This window comes from Lepidothrix coronata, unplaced genomic scaffold, assembly GCF_001604755.1.
Source record: "Lepidothrix coronata isolate B3197 unplaced genomic scaffold, Lepidothrix_coronata-1.0 Scaffold239, whole genome shotgun sequence".
Taxonomy (NCBI): Eukaryota; Metazoa; Chordata; class Aves; order Passeriformes; family Pipridae; genus Lepidothrix; species Lepidothrix coronata.
The window spans coordinates 1,001,374-1,016,665 of NW_016690419.1; the positions used below are offsets into that span (position 1 = coordinate 1,001,374).

A 15,292-nucleotide genomic window follows, 5' to 3' on the forward strand; every position below is an offset into this window, starting at 1 on the left:
GCCCAGTTTGGAGCCCTGGATATGAACCTGGGAACTGTGGCAGCCTCGGGATGTCACCTCTCAGCAAGGACCAGTGACACGGGAATGCTGACAAGGGGAGGTTGTGGATCCAAGCGGCTTCAGTCTTTCCCTTCTCCAGCTCTTTCTCCATGATCAAAGTGTCCACCCCCCTCTCTCTCAAGACAGAAAACACCAGAGCCGTTATTTTTAGTATTTGGGGTTTATTTAAAGGGCTGGGGTTTGGGTTTTTGCCTGAGCATCACTCCACAAGAATCAATCAGTTGGAGTTTATAACAGGTGAGCTCCAGCCACAGCACTGAGCAGGAGGAAGTTGGGGGGAAACACAGTGGTTTTCCAGCAGCTTCCCTGTCAAAACCCTTGGTTTTGTTCAGGATATTGTAAACACTCCCCCCAACCCCATTGGAAGCTTAGTTTTCATGACATGCATTGTCAGTGCATAACATTTGCCTCTTCTACAACAGCAACTACACAAAAGATCTCAGAGTGTTTGATAAACCTGACACTAGATGGTTCTCCTAAAACCCTGGAAGACTTCCAAAATCCCTGTATGTCCCTGTTGCATGGAGAGGTGAAAACAAAAAGTCCCTCTGAGGCCTCTGTACGCCAAGAGGTGGAAACCAGGAGCCTTGGATTTCCCACCCGGCCGTGAAGTGTCTGAGCGTGAAAAGCAATTTCCCCACAAGGTATTTTGAAACAACAGATTCTTAATTAAAGGCAAAAAATTATCTCAGTGCAACAACCCCTCTCGTGGTGCTATTTTAAAGGATCCCTATTATTGCTGGACTGAAAATCAGTGTTTATTGCAGTGAAATCTGAGCTGTTCTCTGATCCTTGAGGCCCAGAGCAGAGGATTTATTTCCCACCACGGGTGTCACCTGCTGGTGGGACTCGGAGTCACCTGCTAGTGGGTCTTGGATTTGGCTGCTTTCTTCGTCCTTCCCTTCTTGCCACAGAACCTGCGGCAGCAGCACAGGCAGCACTTGAAGGAGATGAAGAGGGAGAGGAGCAGCACGAGCAGGAGGAAGCCCAGGACGTCCAGGGAGTGGTACTGCACCCAGTTGAGGTCGTGGGCAGCGGGCCTGAGGTGGGGGGCCCCTTTGTGCCTCATCACAAACTCCACCCAGTGCACAGCCAGGTCCAGGGGGTGGATGGGCCTGTCCAGGTGAAGGTCTGAGAGGCGCTGGATGTTCTCCTTGTACCTGCCAGGGGAAGTTTTCAGTCACGGAATGGTTTGGGTTGGAAAGGACCACAGAGCTCATCCCATCCCACCCCCTGCCATGGGCAGGGACACCTCCCACTAGCCCAGGTTGCTCCAAGTCCCGTCCAACCTGGCCTTGGACACTCCCAGGGATGGAGAAGCCACAGCTTCTCTGGACTCCACTGGACTTGTGCTTCTGAGACTGAGCCCCCCGAAATGAGGGTATGCAGATTCAGTTGTCTGGTGGCCCCTGGGGGCTCCTCTGATGGTGTTTCCCCCCCCCACTCCCACCCCTTGAAGAGGAGGATGGCAAAGTTATAGGCCCAGACAGTGCTGTTTTCAATGCTAATAAAAGAGGGGAAGGTATCAGGAAATAAGGAAAAGCTTAGTTTGAACTCTCAGCAAAATCTCTGGGGTGAAGGTCTCTGGCTGAAATGGCAGACTGAGGTAGAAAAGCTGTCCAGCTTTTCAAGATCAAGCTGCTGCATCATCATAATTATTGTTATTACCATTATATTATTATTATATTATTATTATTATTATCATTATATTATCATTATTATTGCTGTCAGAACAGTGGTTAGGAAGCACTGTCAGTAAGGTGCTATTTCTCAGCAACACGATGGAGGAGAGGATACCAAGGACTAAGAAACTGGGAATGGGAGGAGGGAAGAGCTCTTATGTCTTTGAGCTCCTTTCCTCTGTGATGCCTTAAAACTCCCTGGCCATGCTGACTGCAATCCTGGGATCTTCCCTGTCCTTCCCCAGTGCATCCCTGCATGTTCCTCCTGCTCTGTGCTGGAATTGCCCAGCCTGCAGCTCTCTGTGCTCACACAGCTCCTGAGGAACTCCAGGGAGGGGAAAAAAGGAGTGAGAAAACTGTAAAATAAACGAGTGGTAACAGCTCTGTTTGGTGAACCCTGCCAGCTGGAAAGCAGAGTTCCTAAAGGAATACAGCCTCTGGAATACTCCAGGGCACCACCACTTGCCTCCAGCATCTCTGGGCAAGCCTCATGCAAAGAAAATCAACCATTCCACCTTTCCAGGCTCTCCTCTGACTTGTGTCACCACTGGGTTGGGAAATAAAACCTGTTTGCCACCTATTGCCTTTCCTGCCATGCTGTGTCCAAGCCCCCTTTGCCTGGGAAATTTGGATTTAAGGAGGTGACATTTTGGTCAATAGAATAAGTATTCCATTGCATTTATACCACATCTTCTCTGATCCCTGCATCCCCTGATCCCTGCATCCTGCAATCCCTGCATCCTCCGATCCCTGAATCCTCTGAACCTGCATCCTCCCACTACTGCATCCTGCAATCCCTGCATCCTCTGAACCTTCATCCTCTAAACCTGAATACTCCAATCCCTGCATCCTCCCATCCCTGCATCCTGCAATCCCTGCATCCTCCAAACCTTCATCCTCTAAACCTGAATCCTCCAATCCCTGCATCCTCCAAATCTGCATCCTCCCATTCCTGCATCCTCCAAACCTGCATCCTCCAATCCTTGCATCCTCTAAACCTGCATCATCCCATCCCTGCATCCTCCAAATCTGCATCCTCCCATCCCTACATCCTCAAATCCCTGCATCCTCCTATCCCTGCATCCTCCTATCCCTGCATCCTCCTATCCCTGCATCCTCCTATCCCTGAATCCTCTAAACTTGCATCCTCCCATCCCTGCATCCTCCAAATCTGCATCCTCCAATCCTTGCATCCTCTAAAGCTGCATCCTCCAAAGCTGCATCCTCCCATCCCTGCATCCTCCAAATCTGCATCCTCCCATTCCTGCATCCTCTAAAGCTGCATCCTCCCATCCCTGCATCCTGGCAGTCCCCGGCAGTGCCACACAGCTGCGCAGGCAGGAAGGCCGCGCTCCTGTCACTCACTTTTTGTCATTAATGACGGCTCTCAGGGCGGTGGAGATGTCCTGGGAGGTCATTTCCAGGATGTTCAGGGTCAGTCCTGCTCCCCTGGACTCCACTCTCTTGGCATTGTCCATCTGGTCTCCAAACAGGGGCATCAGCACCATGGGCACTGCGTTGCAAATGCCCTCATAGATCCCGTGGGAGCCCCCGTGGGTGATGAAGGCTCGAGTCTTGGGGTGGGCTGTGGAGGCAAACACAGGCTGGGGGTTACACAAAACCTGCCCAAAAGACAGCCCTGGTTGCTGTAAATCAAGACCTTTGGGCTGTTGGGGGTATAAATCAAGAGCTTTCAGCTGTCCATTCCTTATGGACTGAGGGGAGAGAACGGGGGGTTGAAGGAACCCGGAGTTGGAGAGCTCTGTCTTGGTTGGGGTCATCACTGGAAAATCCTCCAAGGACTTTAGGATTAAATCAGAGCCAGGAGGGGTTAAAGTGGATGTTGCCATTGAACTACTTTTTTACCAGGGTTAGGTTGGATCTCAGGAAAATATTCTTTCCCCAGAGGGTGATCAGGCACTGACCAGGCTCCCCAGGGAATGGTTGTGGCAACAAGCCTGTCTGAGTCTGGACAACGCTCTTGGGCACATGGAGGGATTGTTGGGGTGTCCTGTGCAGGGCCAGGAGCTGGACTGGATGATCCTGATGGGATCTCAGCATATTCTGTGATTCTCTGATTTGCTGGTTGTGAAGATCTCCCACAGCTGAGCCTGTTGTCTCACCAACAGATGCTCTCCTGGCAACATCACATACAACTTCACCACTTTGCAAAGCCCAAAGACCTGTCTGGAAATGCACACTTGGGGACCCTAAATTTGCTTTTCAGCCCAGCAGGCATGACAAAAACACAGCTGGGTGTCGAGACTGGTTAGTGAGAGATAAAGACTCCTGTTTTGGACTGGGAGTTTTGGGAACTCTTTCCATCAGAGCTGTTCCATAATTCAGCAGTTCTGAAGATGCACTTTCTCAAAGGCAAGCTCTGGCTCCAGCAGCAAAGGCTGCAAGGATGGTCTGTGACCCACAGGGACAGGGTCAGCTGGTGGTGTCTCCCAGCAAGGCCTGTGACCCACAGATGATGCTCATGGGGTTTACAACAGTAGAAGAGTGGAAGAGTAAAAGAGTAAAAGAAACCCCCTGGTGCCTCTCGAGGCTCCTCAGACCTACCCAGGAGATCGTTCTGCGGCAGCCACTTGACGAGCTTCACGTTCTGGGGCAGGTTGGGGGGCGTCGGGCCCGTGTACCGCCACAAGACCTGCCAGGAGGAGCCAACAGCACGTCAGCTCTCAGCAGGAGAGGGACGGGAGGGCCTGGAAAGAGCCCTGCTGGAAGGGGAAGAGGGAAGTGGTACCGTCTGAGGGACTGTTCCCAAGGCATCCGCGATTTCCATGGCTTTCTTCATGGGGATCTCGGAGACCATGGAGCCCAGCGAGAAGACAACGATGCCATGTTCTCCAGAGGCATTCACAATGGCTTCAAATTCCTGCAAAAAGGAAGCACACCCTTGGTCAAGGTCCTTTCCAGGTCAGATGCTGGAATTGCTGTGGCATTCCCACAAAACTCCCTGGAAAGGCAATAAAATAAGCAGTCAACACAACAAACCAAAAATGTGACACAACACCACAAAATTATGATCAGGAAAATCAGCTACGGGCAGGAAAATGAGTCCTGGGGAAAAAGAAATGGGCGCAGGTGGGTGAACAAAGTCAGGGAGGTGCCTGAACTCAGATTCATGATGCACCTGAGGAAAAACCGGCTTGAAAACAATTGTGTAGCAAAGCCTGTCTGCTCAAAGACATGGTCTGTGACACAAAAATTATGCTGGACCAATTAAGGAGATCAATTCATAGAATCCCAGAATGGTTTGGGTGGGAAGGGACCTCAAAGCCCATCTCATTCCACCCCCTGCCATGGCAGGGACACCTTCCACTCAACCAGGTTGCTCCAAGCCCCATCCAACCTGGCCTTGGATAGATCACCATCATATTTCTCCTGGCAGCCATTCCCCGGGTGGCTCATTTCCACATTTATTGCAAGTTTGGATTTAGAGCTGATGTTCTTCTTTTCAGACCCCAGAGTTGCAAGAGAGAATTAAAATTTTGTACAAGTGTTCTGACAGCTTGAACTCCTCATATCTGGATTTATTGTCTTTGCTTTGAGTAGGATAATATTGAAGTCCTGCCAGGGGTTTGTATCTATTTGGTTTGATTGATTTCAATAACAGAAGGACCAGGAACTCCAGCACTGGAATCCAAGAGCAAAGGGATTCCAATGAAGCACAAAAACAGCCAAAGGCTGGAGCAAAAATTCTTTGCCATAGAAAAATATTTGGCCAAGCCAGGGAAGGAAAGACAAAAGGAAACTGTTGCAGGAATCAGAGTGAAAGAAGTGGAATAAAACGAACTAAAAGTCCATGTAAGTCTGGCAAGTGAAATCTTATCTCCAGGATCTAATGGGATAACCATGGAACCATTTGGGTTGGAAGGGACTTCAAAGATCATCTCATTCCAACCCTCTGCCATGGAGAGGGACAACCAAGACTGACTCTCTTAGTTCTGCTCTTTACCACAGTTTTGAGGCTGTCTAGAGGTATATTTGACCCAATTTATTTCCTGTGGGATCAGTCACATCAGTTTTATTTTGTTTTCTAAATGTTTTTGCATTCCAAGGTCCAACAATCTGCTCGGAAGTGTCATTACTTTTAGGAAAGTTTGCAGCCCTGCTTTGGGAATATTCAGGTTATTTTAGCAGTGTTTTTAATGAGCATCTGCTCATCTCAGTGGGTGCTACTCACCACCTTTATGAAATACCTGCAGTGGACGCTCACTGGAAAATAAGAGAATGAGGAAGATTTCTTAATGCAAAGCAGGAGATATCCCATATTGAGGAAGTTTGGCACAGTTCAAACAAAATACATTTACAGTCCAGAGTATTTCACACAAAAGTGGCAGAAGGGCTGCTTCACTGGTGGGGTGGGTTTCATCCTGAAGTTCATGCAATATCCTGAGCTGGAAGGGACCCACAAGGACCATCCAATCCAACTCCCAGCCCTGCCCGGGACACCCCAACAATCCCACCCTGTCCCTGAGGGTGTTGTCCAAACGCTCCGGGAGCTCTGGCAGCCTTGGAGCCTGTTCCAGTGCCTTCCAGTGCCCTGGGGAGCCTGTTGCAGTGCCTTCCAGAACCTTCTCCGAACACCCAGCCTAAACCTCCCTGACAGCTCCAGCCGTTCCCTCGGGTCCTGTCACTGCTCACAGAGAGCAGAGATCGCTGCTGCCCCTCCACTGCCCCTCATGAGGGAGCCGCAGACAAAAAGAAGGAAAATGGAATGGAAATAGGGAAAATGCGAAAAGGAAAAGCTGTTTTTTTTGGTGCAGCTTTGCCTGGGAATCCAGAGGTGTCCTACAAAGTAACTCCTCGTCTCTCCAGGGCTGGACGCAGAGGTGCCAAGTGCTTGCCCAGCCACTCCCGCCTGACATCACTTATTCCTGCCTGGGAGCTCCATCTCCTGGACAGAACTCTCAGTGCAGGCAGCAGGGAAAGGAGGGAACTAACCCGGGATAACTTGTTTTCCCGAGTGCAGCCGGTGCCCCCGACCAGGACCATGTTGGGCATGAGGGGCCGGGGGAACTCGAACACGAAGTCGTATTTCAGGAGCCAAAGGGCCGCGCGGCTCAACAGCTCCGGCACCGTCGCCTCCCGCCGCAGGAACTCCCTGATCAAAGGATCGTAGGGAGAATAAAGGAAAGAGCAAGCCAGGGAACTGCTCAGGCTGGCCACGAGGTTGCCCAGGCGCTGGAGGAAGCTCATGCGGTCCGTGAGGCGGGTGGAAAACCTGGGAATGTAGGAAGGAGGGCTGGGACAGAGGGTGGCCTGGGAGTCGAGGCTGCAGGGCAGCCCCCGGACGAAGTACACAGAAGGCAGGGAGAGGTGCTCAGCCACTATCTGCCCACAGGGAAAGAAAGGATCCATGAAAACAGCATCGAATCTGCTCTCCTCGAGGTACTGGATCAGCTCTCTGTCAGCCAGGAGACGTTTGCAGGAATCCAAGAACATGGTGGTAAAATTGGCTATTTTCGCGAGTTTTTCCAAGAAGGGCTGGGGTGCGAAGCTCCTGTGGCCCATCTGTCGGAATTCTGCCTCCACATACTCCCTGGTGTAAGACACAGAGTATGTTTTCAGGGTGTAAAGCCCCGACGGGCGGATCCGGAGGTTCGTCTGCGGTGCCACCACCACGAGGTCGTGTCCCCGCTGCCGGAGCCGCTCCACGACCGGGCGCATGCTCAGCCAGTGGCTGCCGTCAATGGGCACCACCAAAAGCTTCCCACCTTCACCAAAGGTCCACAGGAGCAGGCAAAACACAGCCCAGGAGGCAGGAGAATGAAATCCTGGCTTGGAAGGAGCCATTTCCCTCGTGCGGCCAACAGAGTTTTAAATGGCTGCAGGAGGAGGAATGAACCACGGGGGTACTTTGCACTTGAGTTTTAACTGAGGTGGGGTTTAACTTTTAACAGAGAGAAATTGGGGTAATTTTTAACTGTGGGTAAATATTGGGTTTATCTCCCGTGCGTGGTGAAGGCTCTGAGTAACCGGGCACTGCAAGGTGAAGTTGCATGTTTGGATCAACATCAGAGGACTCAAACACTCCAGGAAGGAGTGACAAAGGGAGGAGTGACCAAGGGAGGAGGGACCAAGGGAGGAGGGACCAACAGCATCTTGGGCTGAAAGGCTGAGCAAGAGTCATGAATGGGACTCACCCAGCAATCACTAACATCCAGGTAATGATCAACTCCCTGCCTTGGGTCCGCTCCAGTGACTGGACACAGAACTAGGAACAAGCCTGACCTTTGGATTGCTTTGTGCCCTTGGAGTGTAACCAAGAAGCAAAGATTGACAGAGATTTGATATACAGTGGGTTGTAAAGGTTTATCTGTAGATTTGGTGCTCTATCACAGCAATTATCACAGGGAAAGTCCTGGGTTTACAGTAGTAAAGGTGTCGCAAGCCGAGCAATAACTCCCTGTCTGAAAGGATAAACCACTGACATCTCCCTACCTGCACAGCACGAGGGAGATTTAGACAAGGGAGGGGAGATGGTTACAGTCCTGAAGGCTTCTTTTCCCAATCAGCCTCTTATTTGCTACCTTACACAAATCCAGAGGTAACAGAGCTCCTCCTGTGTCCCTGCACACCCCTGGTTTTGGGGTATTCGTACACATGGAATCCCAGAATATCCTCATTTGGAAGGACCCACAAGGATCACCAGTCCAAATCCTGGCCCTGCCCAGGACACCCCAACAATCCCACCCTGTCCTTGAGGGTGTTGTCCAAACACTCCTGGAGCTCTGGCAGCTTTGGGACTGTGACCAAACCCTGGGGAGCCTGTTCAGTGCCCAACCACCCTCTGGGGGAAGAACCTGAGATCCAGCCTAACCCCCCCGACACAGCTTCATGCTCTGTGGCACTGAGAAGTGCCTGGGTATATCCACAGATTTCCATTTTTTTGTACAATCATCTCCTGTGATTAATTCCACAACTGTCAGGAATATTAAATCACATGACCCTGAATTATTTTGTCATTTCTCTGACACAGAACATGCCCTGAGTGTCCAATATGATGATGATGTGCTTACAACAAGCTAAGCTACACCTACAGGCAGCAACACAGTTCAGGCAACTTGACCTAAGCTCTCCTGGAGAGAAACCCTTCAGGTGTTTGAAGAGCAAGCCTTGTGATCATCTATCAAAGCCTGAAATCCCACTCCCAGGCCATCCCAGGATTCGATCACATACCGGATCAAGACAAGTGTTACAGAACAGCGTCACAGGATATGCTGAGCTGGAAGGATCCACAAGGATCATCCAGCCCAAACGTCAGCCCTGCACAGGCCCATCTGCCTGTGCCCCAGAGGATCATCCAAACCCTGCTGGAGCTCTGGCAGCCTTGGGGCTGTGCCCACTGCCCTGGGGAGCCTGGTCAGTGCCAACCACCCTCTGGGGGAAGAACCTTTTGCTGAGATCCAACCTGACCCTGCCCTGACAGAGTTCCAGCCATTCCCTGGTTCCTGTCCCTGGTCCCCCCAGAGCAGAGCTCAGGGCCTGCCCCTCCTCTGCCCCTTGAGGAAGATGTGACTGCAATGAGGTCTCCCCTCAGCCTCCTCTTCTCCAGCTGAACACACCAAGAGAGCACTTAAACCAGCACATCTTAAATAATCACCAATAAATGCCACAACACCCTCAGGGTAAGCAACGACCAACCTCTGACAATGGCTTCTTCTGCACACAGTTGATGCCTCCAACATAGACCATGTTGGGCATTATGGGGCGCGGGTACTCAAAAACAAAGTCGTATCTCATCAGCATCACCGAGGCTTTGCTGAAGAGCTCCTGCATCGTTACATCTCTCTGCAGAAACTCAGAAGCCAAGTTCCTGTACTCTGTATAGAACAGGTAGCAAAGCACTGGCTCTGAGAGCCCAATCAGGAGGTTCTTCACACGCTCTGGGAATGTCATGTGATCCGAAGTGGAGGAGAAAGTCCTGGGCACGTAGGACACAGGACTGGGACACTGGGCAACCTTGTAGTCTAAGGTGCACGGGAGGCCACGCATGAAGTAGACTGAGGGGAGGGAGAGATACTCAGCAAGGATGGGGCCACAGGGCAGCACAGGGTCCATCATGATGGCATCGAACTTGCTGTCCTGGAGGTACCTCATCAGCTCTTGGTCGTACAAGAGGTGCCGACAGGCAGAGGAGAACAGGCTGGTCAGCTGGGAGACGTTGCTGAGCAGAGCTGTGAGTGTCAACTCAAAGCTCTTCTCCCCCAACTCCTGGTAGTATTTGTCCACAAACTCCTGTGTGTAGGGCACGGAGTATGTTTTGATGGTGAAGGACTGAGGGCTCTTCAGGAGCAAAGCGGCGTCAGGAACCACGGCCACGATTTCGTGCCCCTTCTCCCAGAGTTTCTCCAGCACCATGCGCATGCTCAGCCAGTGACTCCCATCCTGAGGCACCACCAAGAGCTTCCCACCTCCTGCCATGCTCCAGAAAGCAAGGAAAAGAACCAGCCCAGCGGTTACCTGGTGCCTCCACATCCCTGCCATGGGGCAGGAAAGGAGATCAACTGCTCCTTCTCACTCCTTTCAGCAGAATATGAAGGCAGAAAATAGTTGTACCTCATTTATATCGTGGTGGACTTTAATGTTTACCCCTACAAAATGTTTGCTGAGACAGGTTACTGGAGTTCCAAGATTAGGGTTTGAACACTGATAAAAGCATGAATTAAAGTGCTATCAAGGCACCTGAAGAAGCTGTTCCGTGCATTTAAGTTATCTCAGGTGATTGAGAACAATTAGCAGGGCCCTTGATTAGCAGAGGCAGCAATTGCTTGTGGTTTTGCTGGGTCAGGGTTGTCTCAAGTGAGTCACTGTGCATGTGGCTGGGCCAGATTCAAGGCAGGAGTCAATTTTATGGCCACTGAGCTTCTCCAGAGAGCTTGTACTACAAAGACTGTGGTGAACTATTGACAAGGAAGACCTAAACCTCCGACCTTTGCTCAGAAAGGTGCCTGGAGTTCACGCAGGACGCTCTCTGTGGTTTGCAGGAGCTGGCACACCAAGCAGCGGAGTCACCAGAGTTTGGGTGACTTATTAACCAAATACCTTTTTATCGAAAGAGTGACATGCACAATGTGCAGCTCCTGCTCAAGAGGGGCCACCAGAGTTCACAGATGAGTGGCCTGGGGCCAAACATCTCTTTGAAAACAAAGATGCAGCAGAACACAAGGTCCTTGCTCAAGAGGGGCTGTAAGAGTTCACAGGTCAGAGGCTACGGGACAAATGTGTTTGAAAGTTCACAATAATAGGTACTTTTCCAAGAAGTTATCAAGGCCTGGCTGTGGTAGGAGCCAAGGGAAGTCCACACTTGTCTCCTGTGCTCAGCAGAAGAAGGGGAGAACAGTTTGAGATGTCTCTGCATTTCCTAGGGTATGACTTTTAAGGCAGAAAAAAACCCACATTAGGAGTCCTGATCTTGATCACAGGCTACCTGATGGGGAGTAACAGTGATCCCAGAGTCACTGAGGCTGGAAAAGCCCTCCAAGGTCATCAAGTCCAAGTTTTGTCTGATCCCCCCCTTGTCCCCCAGCCCAGAGCACTGAGTGCCACGGCCAGTCCTTCCTTGGACACCTCCAGGGATGGGGACTCCAAACCTCCCTGGGCAGCCCCTGCCAAGGCCTGACCACCCTTTCCAGGAAGAAATTCCTCCTGAATTCTTCCTGATGACTGAGCCAAATTCTTCTGGGTAACAGTAAAAAAAAAAAAAAATCAGTCACAAACAGTTTGAGAGATTTGGACTGAAAATTTGGAAGAAGCTTTTTTTACCCTGGAGGTTTTGAAGGTTTGCCCGTCTAACAACACAGCTGCCCTGCTGTGGAGGGAAGTCCCACTCCCAGGACTTCTTTAGATACCCAAATCTGGTTGATTTGAGTGGCATTTAAGTGCCTAATTATTGCTGAGAACCTGGGTTGAAGCTGTAGCAAGCGATGCAATGGAAACCCAACGTGTACCTGGGGGAATGAAACAGCTCCCTGTAACAAAGCAATGCTTTGGGGGGGAGGGACAGGCAAAGGCACTGGAAAACTTTCCAGATAAACCTAAAAAAAAGCAGTTTGTGCTGGAAAGGAGGGCCTGGCCAAGCAGATCTCACCTGCATATTTCATGGCATATTTCATGGCATATTTCATGGATAGGGAAAAGCTGGATGCCAAAAGCTAGCAAGGTTACAAAAGCCAAATAAAATGCAGGAATGGCAACTGAACAAGAGCTGGATGGAGAAGACAAATGGTTTTAGACTCCCCTAACCAAGCACACCCAAACAGAGAGAGCTCTGAACAGTTTCTTCATACCTGGAAGGGCTGTCTTAGAGCAGGCAGGAATGGTAGGAATTTTGCTTCATGAATTGGTTGCCTTTGCCAAAGGCACCTGAGTGTGGGAAGTACATTCAGAGGCTAATACTAAGCCTAATACTAAGAGCATCCTAAAATGCTTAATTGGAGAGGAGGTTCTCCACGTGGCTTGTTAAAAAAAGGGATTCTCATAAGCCAGGAGGAAGGACTGTAACATCCAAAGAAATTGCATTAAAGAGAAGGGAGTTTCAGACATCAATAGGGAGGTTCGCACTGGATATTGGGAAAAATTTCTCCATGGAAAGGGTTACCAAGCATTGGAATGGGCTACCCAGGGAAATGGTGGAGTCACCATCCCTGAAAGTGTTCCAAAAATGCATGTATGTGGCACCTGGGGACATGAATTAGTGGTGGGCTGGGCAGTGTTGGATGATCTCAGAGGTCTTTTCCAACCTCAGCAATTCCATGATTCCATACAGTCCCACCCTGTTTAAGCCGAACTTTGGCTCTAGCTGGAAGTGAGATGACATTAAAAGGCCAAAAACTGAAGCTCCAGTTCCTGTGAGTCCATTCCCACATTTCTGTGGGAAAAGGATCTCACCTAACAAGGCAAAGCATCAAATACACCTTAAGATGGCAGTACTTACTCATGTAGTAAACTCAGAGTTGCAGACATACTCTTGCCCTACAGACAGGCCCCTCACATCTCATATTTGACACACAGTTGTTCAGCCAAACATGGATCATCTGTGAGACACTAAAACAAAACGCTATAAAACACCACTGAAGAGGTAACAAAACCCAACCCAAACCCTTGAGGCTCATAACAGTTTCAAAAAAAGGTCATAAAAGTTTTAGGAAAGTTCATAACAGTTCAAAAAGAGTTCATGGAAGTTGTGACACTGGATTTTGAGCAACACAGGAACAGCCTTTCGCGTGTTTATGAGTCTGAAGTCCACAAGTCCTGCCTGTTCCAAAAGCAAGGGTGGAAGGAGATAGAGGGGAAAGTAAAGCCAAAGTGCAGGGTTGAGTGCCAAGGCTGTGAGCTGGGAATGGTCCAACAAATATCCCAGAAGGGGAATCCATGATTATCCCTCTTGTAAGCCTATAAATCCTGGCAGTCAGCCTGCACCTCTTATAACCACCCAAATCCTTTTTAAATTCATAGGTTTTGTCTACAAAAAATAGATAATCTGCTGCTTTTGAGGGGCTGACTTGGGGTTTTTATAGTGCATGGTGTGGAAAAATTCTCCTTTTTGTTTGCATTTCAGTGTTAGTCACAGGTCAAATATTGGGAGAAACTGCCTGTCAGTCCCCCTTCCACCCTTAGCTTTTCCAGATTTTATACAAGTTTTAGCAGGACACTTTATTCAATCTCCATCTTTTCTAGACTTGGAGTGCCAAGTCTGAATCCTCTTTAAAAATGCTTCATTTTTACTGTGTGAGATTCAGCTTTTCCCGAAAAATCAGCCTTATCTCACCCACTTGGCAGAGCCAATATCTGAAAAACTCAGCAGGATGAGTTATTACTAAAAATAGAAGTTACTCTGCAAACCACAAAGTAGATTTGAAAACACATTAAAAAAAAAGGCTTAAATAAATCCAAGAATCATTCTAGAAGAATAAAGTCGCCAACTTATACTTCATTTTAATTATGCCAGTTGATACTTTAAATAAGGAGCACCACTGGCCCTGGGATATGGAAAAAGAATGCCACAAGTTGGGAAAATGAGGCAATAGCAGCATCATGAAAGCCAGCAAAGGGAAAAGCAAAGTTCTGCTGCTGGCTTGGGATAAAATAAAAAATAATAAAAAGTTGAATGTGAGATTGACACTGGCAAAGCTGCAACATGAAAAATCTGAACTGGATACAGAATTAATTGATACGATGAAGTGTGTTTGGTATAAGGGACGTAGGAGACACTCAAAACTCAGCAAGGAAGAGGAAGGACCAGCCTGACCTAACTGGACACGCTCAGGAGGTTCCCTGAGGGGCCTCAAATGACATTCCAAAGCAAAGGAAGTTTTTTTTCATGAGTCTCTGACAATTCAAAGCACAGAGAATCCACCCTTAAAGAACAAATACAGGAATGTAGAGGAAATCAGTCAAGTCAGATCAGAGGATGAGTGAAGGTCTCCTCAAACCAAGTGTGTCTTGCAACAGGTCAACAGCCCTGAGGGAAGAGGTGCTGGGACACCCCTCCAGTGCCAGAGGTGGCTTGGAGCAGAGGCACAGCACTTCCCAGAGCTAATTCCATGTACAGCACTCCCTCCACCTCTACCTGCGATGCCTTCACCGACAGCAGTGCAGAACAAAAGCAGTCTGAAATCCTCCTGCCCCCGCCCACAGCCCGAGGACTCGGACACACCCTGCGCTGCAGCTCCTCGGAGCCACTCCAACCCCGCAGGGAAAACCAGAGCGTGACCCACCTGGCTGAGCTGCTTGGAAGCACAGTTTACTCCACTAACCAAAATCATGTTGGGCATCAAGGGCTTTGGGTAGTGCAAGACAAAGTCTATCTTCATGAGCCAGATGGAAGCCTGGCGGAGGAGATCCGGCACGGTCACATCCCGGCGCAGGAATTCCGAGGCCAGTTTGGCGTAAGGTTGGAAGACAGCGTCGCAGAGAAAAAAATTGGGGATGTCATAGAGCACATTCCTGACCCGCTGGAGGAAGGTCATGTGGTCTGTGTGGTCTGTAAAGACCCTGGGGACGTAGGAAGGGGGGTTGGGGCACTGGGTGGCTTGATATTCCAGAGCACAGGGGATTTGCTGCAAGAAATACACGGAGGGGACTGAGAGATGCTCTGCCAGGATCTGCCCACAGGGGAGAATGGGGTCTGTAAGGATGGCATCAAACTTGCTGTCCTCAAGGTAATTGATGAGCTCCCTGTTGTGGAGCAGGTGTGTGCAAGTGGCCAGGAACAGAGCAGAGGTTTTCTTTGACCGCTGATAAAGCCTAATGACTCTCGCCAGAAAAGATCCCCCTTCAAACAAGTCCTTTGTAAATCCTTGGAAATCTTCATCCATCTCTTCCTGTGTGAAAGGCACTGGGTACATTTTCATCACAAAGTTCTTGGATGGCTTGATGTACAGACTGACTTCAGGGGCGACCACGACCACCTCGTGTCCCCTCTGCCGCAGACTGTCCAGCACCTCCCTCATGCTGAGCCAGTGGCTCCCGTCCACCGGCACCACCAGGAGCTTCCCACCCGCAGCCAAACCCAGCAGGGACAGCAGCACCACCAG

At 49.8% G+C, this 15,292-nt stretch overlaps 1 protein-coding gene across 6 annotated transcripts in view; it reads right to left on the bottom strand.

Moving 5' to 3' along the window:
* Positions 1 to 204: 204 nt before the first annotated feature.
* The window catches only part of LOC108507099 (UDP-glucuronosyltransferase 1-6-like), a 41,717-nt gene continuing 26,629 nt past the window's right edge, over positions 205 to 15,292 (bottom strand). For 4 of the 6 annotated variants that reach the window (XM_017834755.1, XM_017834752.1, XM_017834751.1 and 1 more), the window contains 4 exons: positions 4,492 to 4,623; positions 4,308 to 4,395; positions 3,108 to 3,327; positions 205 to 1,220 (listed from right to left, as the gene is read on the bottom strand). In XM_017834755.1, the coding sequence (XP_017690244.1) occupies positions 923 to 1,220; positions 3,108 to 3,327; positions 4,308 to 4,395; positions 4,492 to 4,623 (738 nt within the window). In that variant the 3' untranslated portion in view covers positions 205 to 922. Of the gene's footprint in view, positions 1,221 to 3,107; positions 3,328 to 4,307; positions 4,396 to 4,491; positions 4,624 to 6,695; positions 7,605 to 9,398; positions 10,263 to 15,292 lie in introns of those variants that run through there. The other 2 variants (XM_017834754.1, XM_017834756.1) reach the window with 2 other exon arrangements.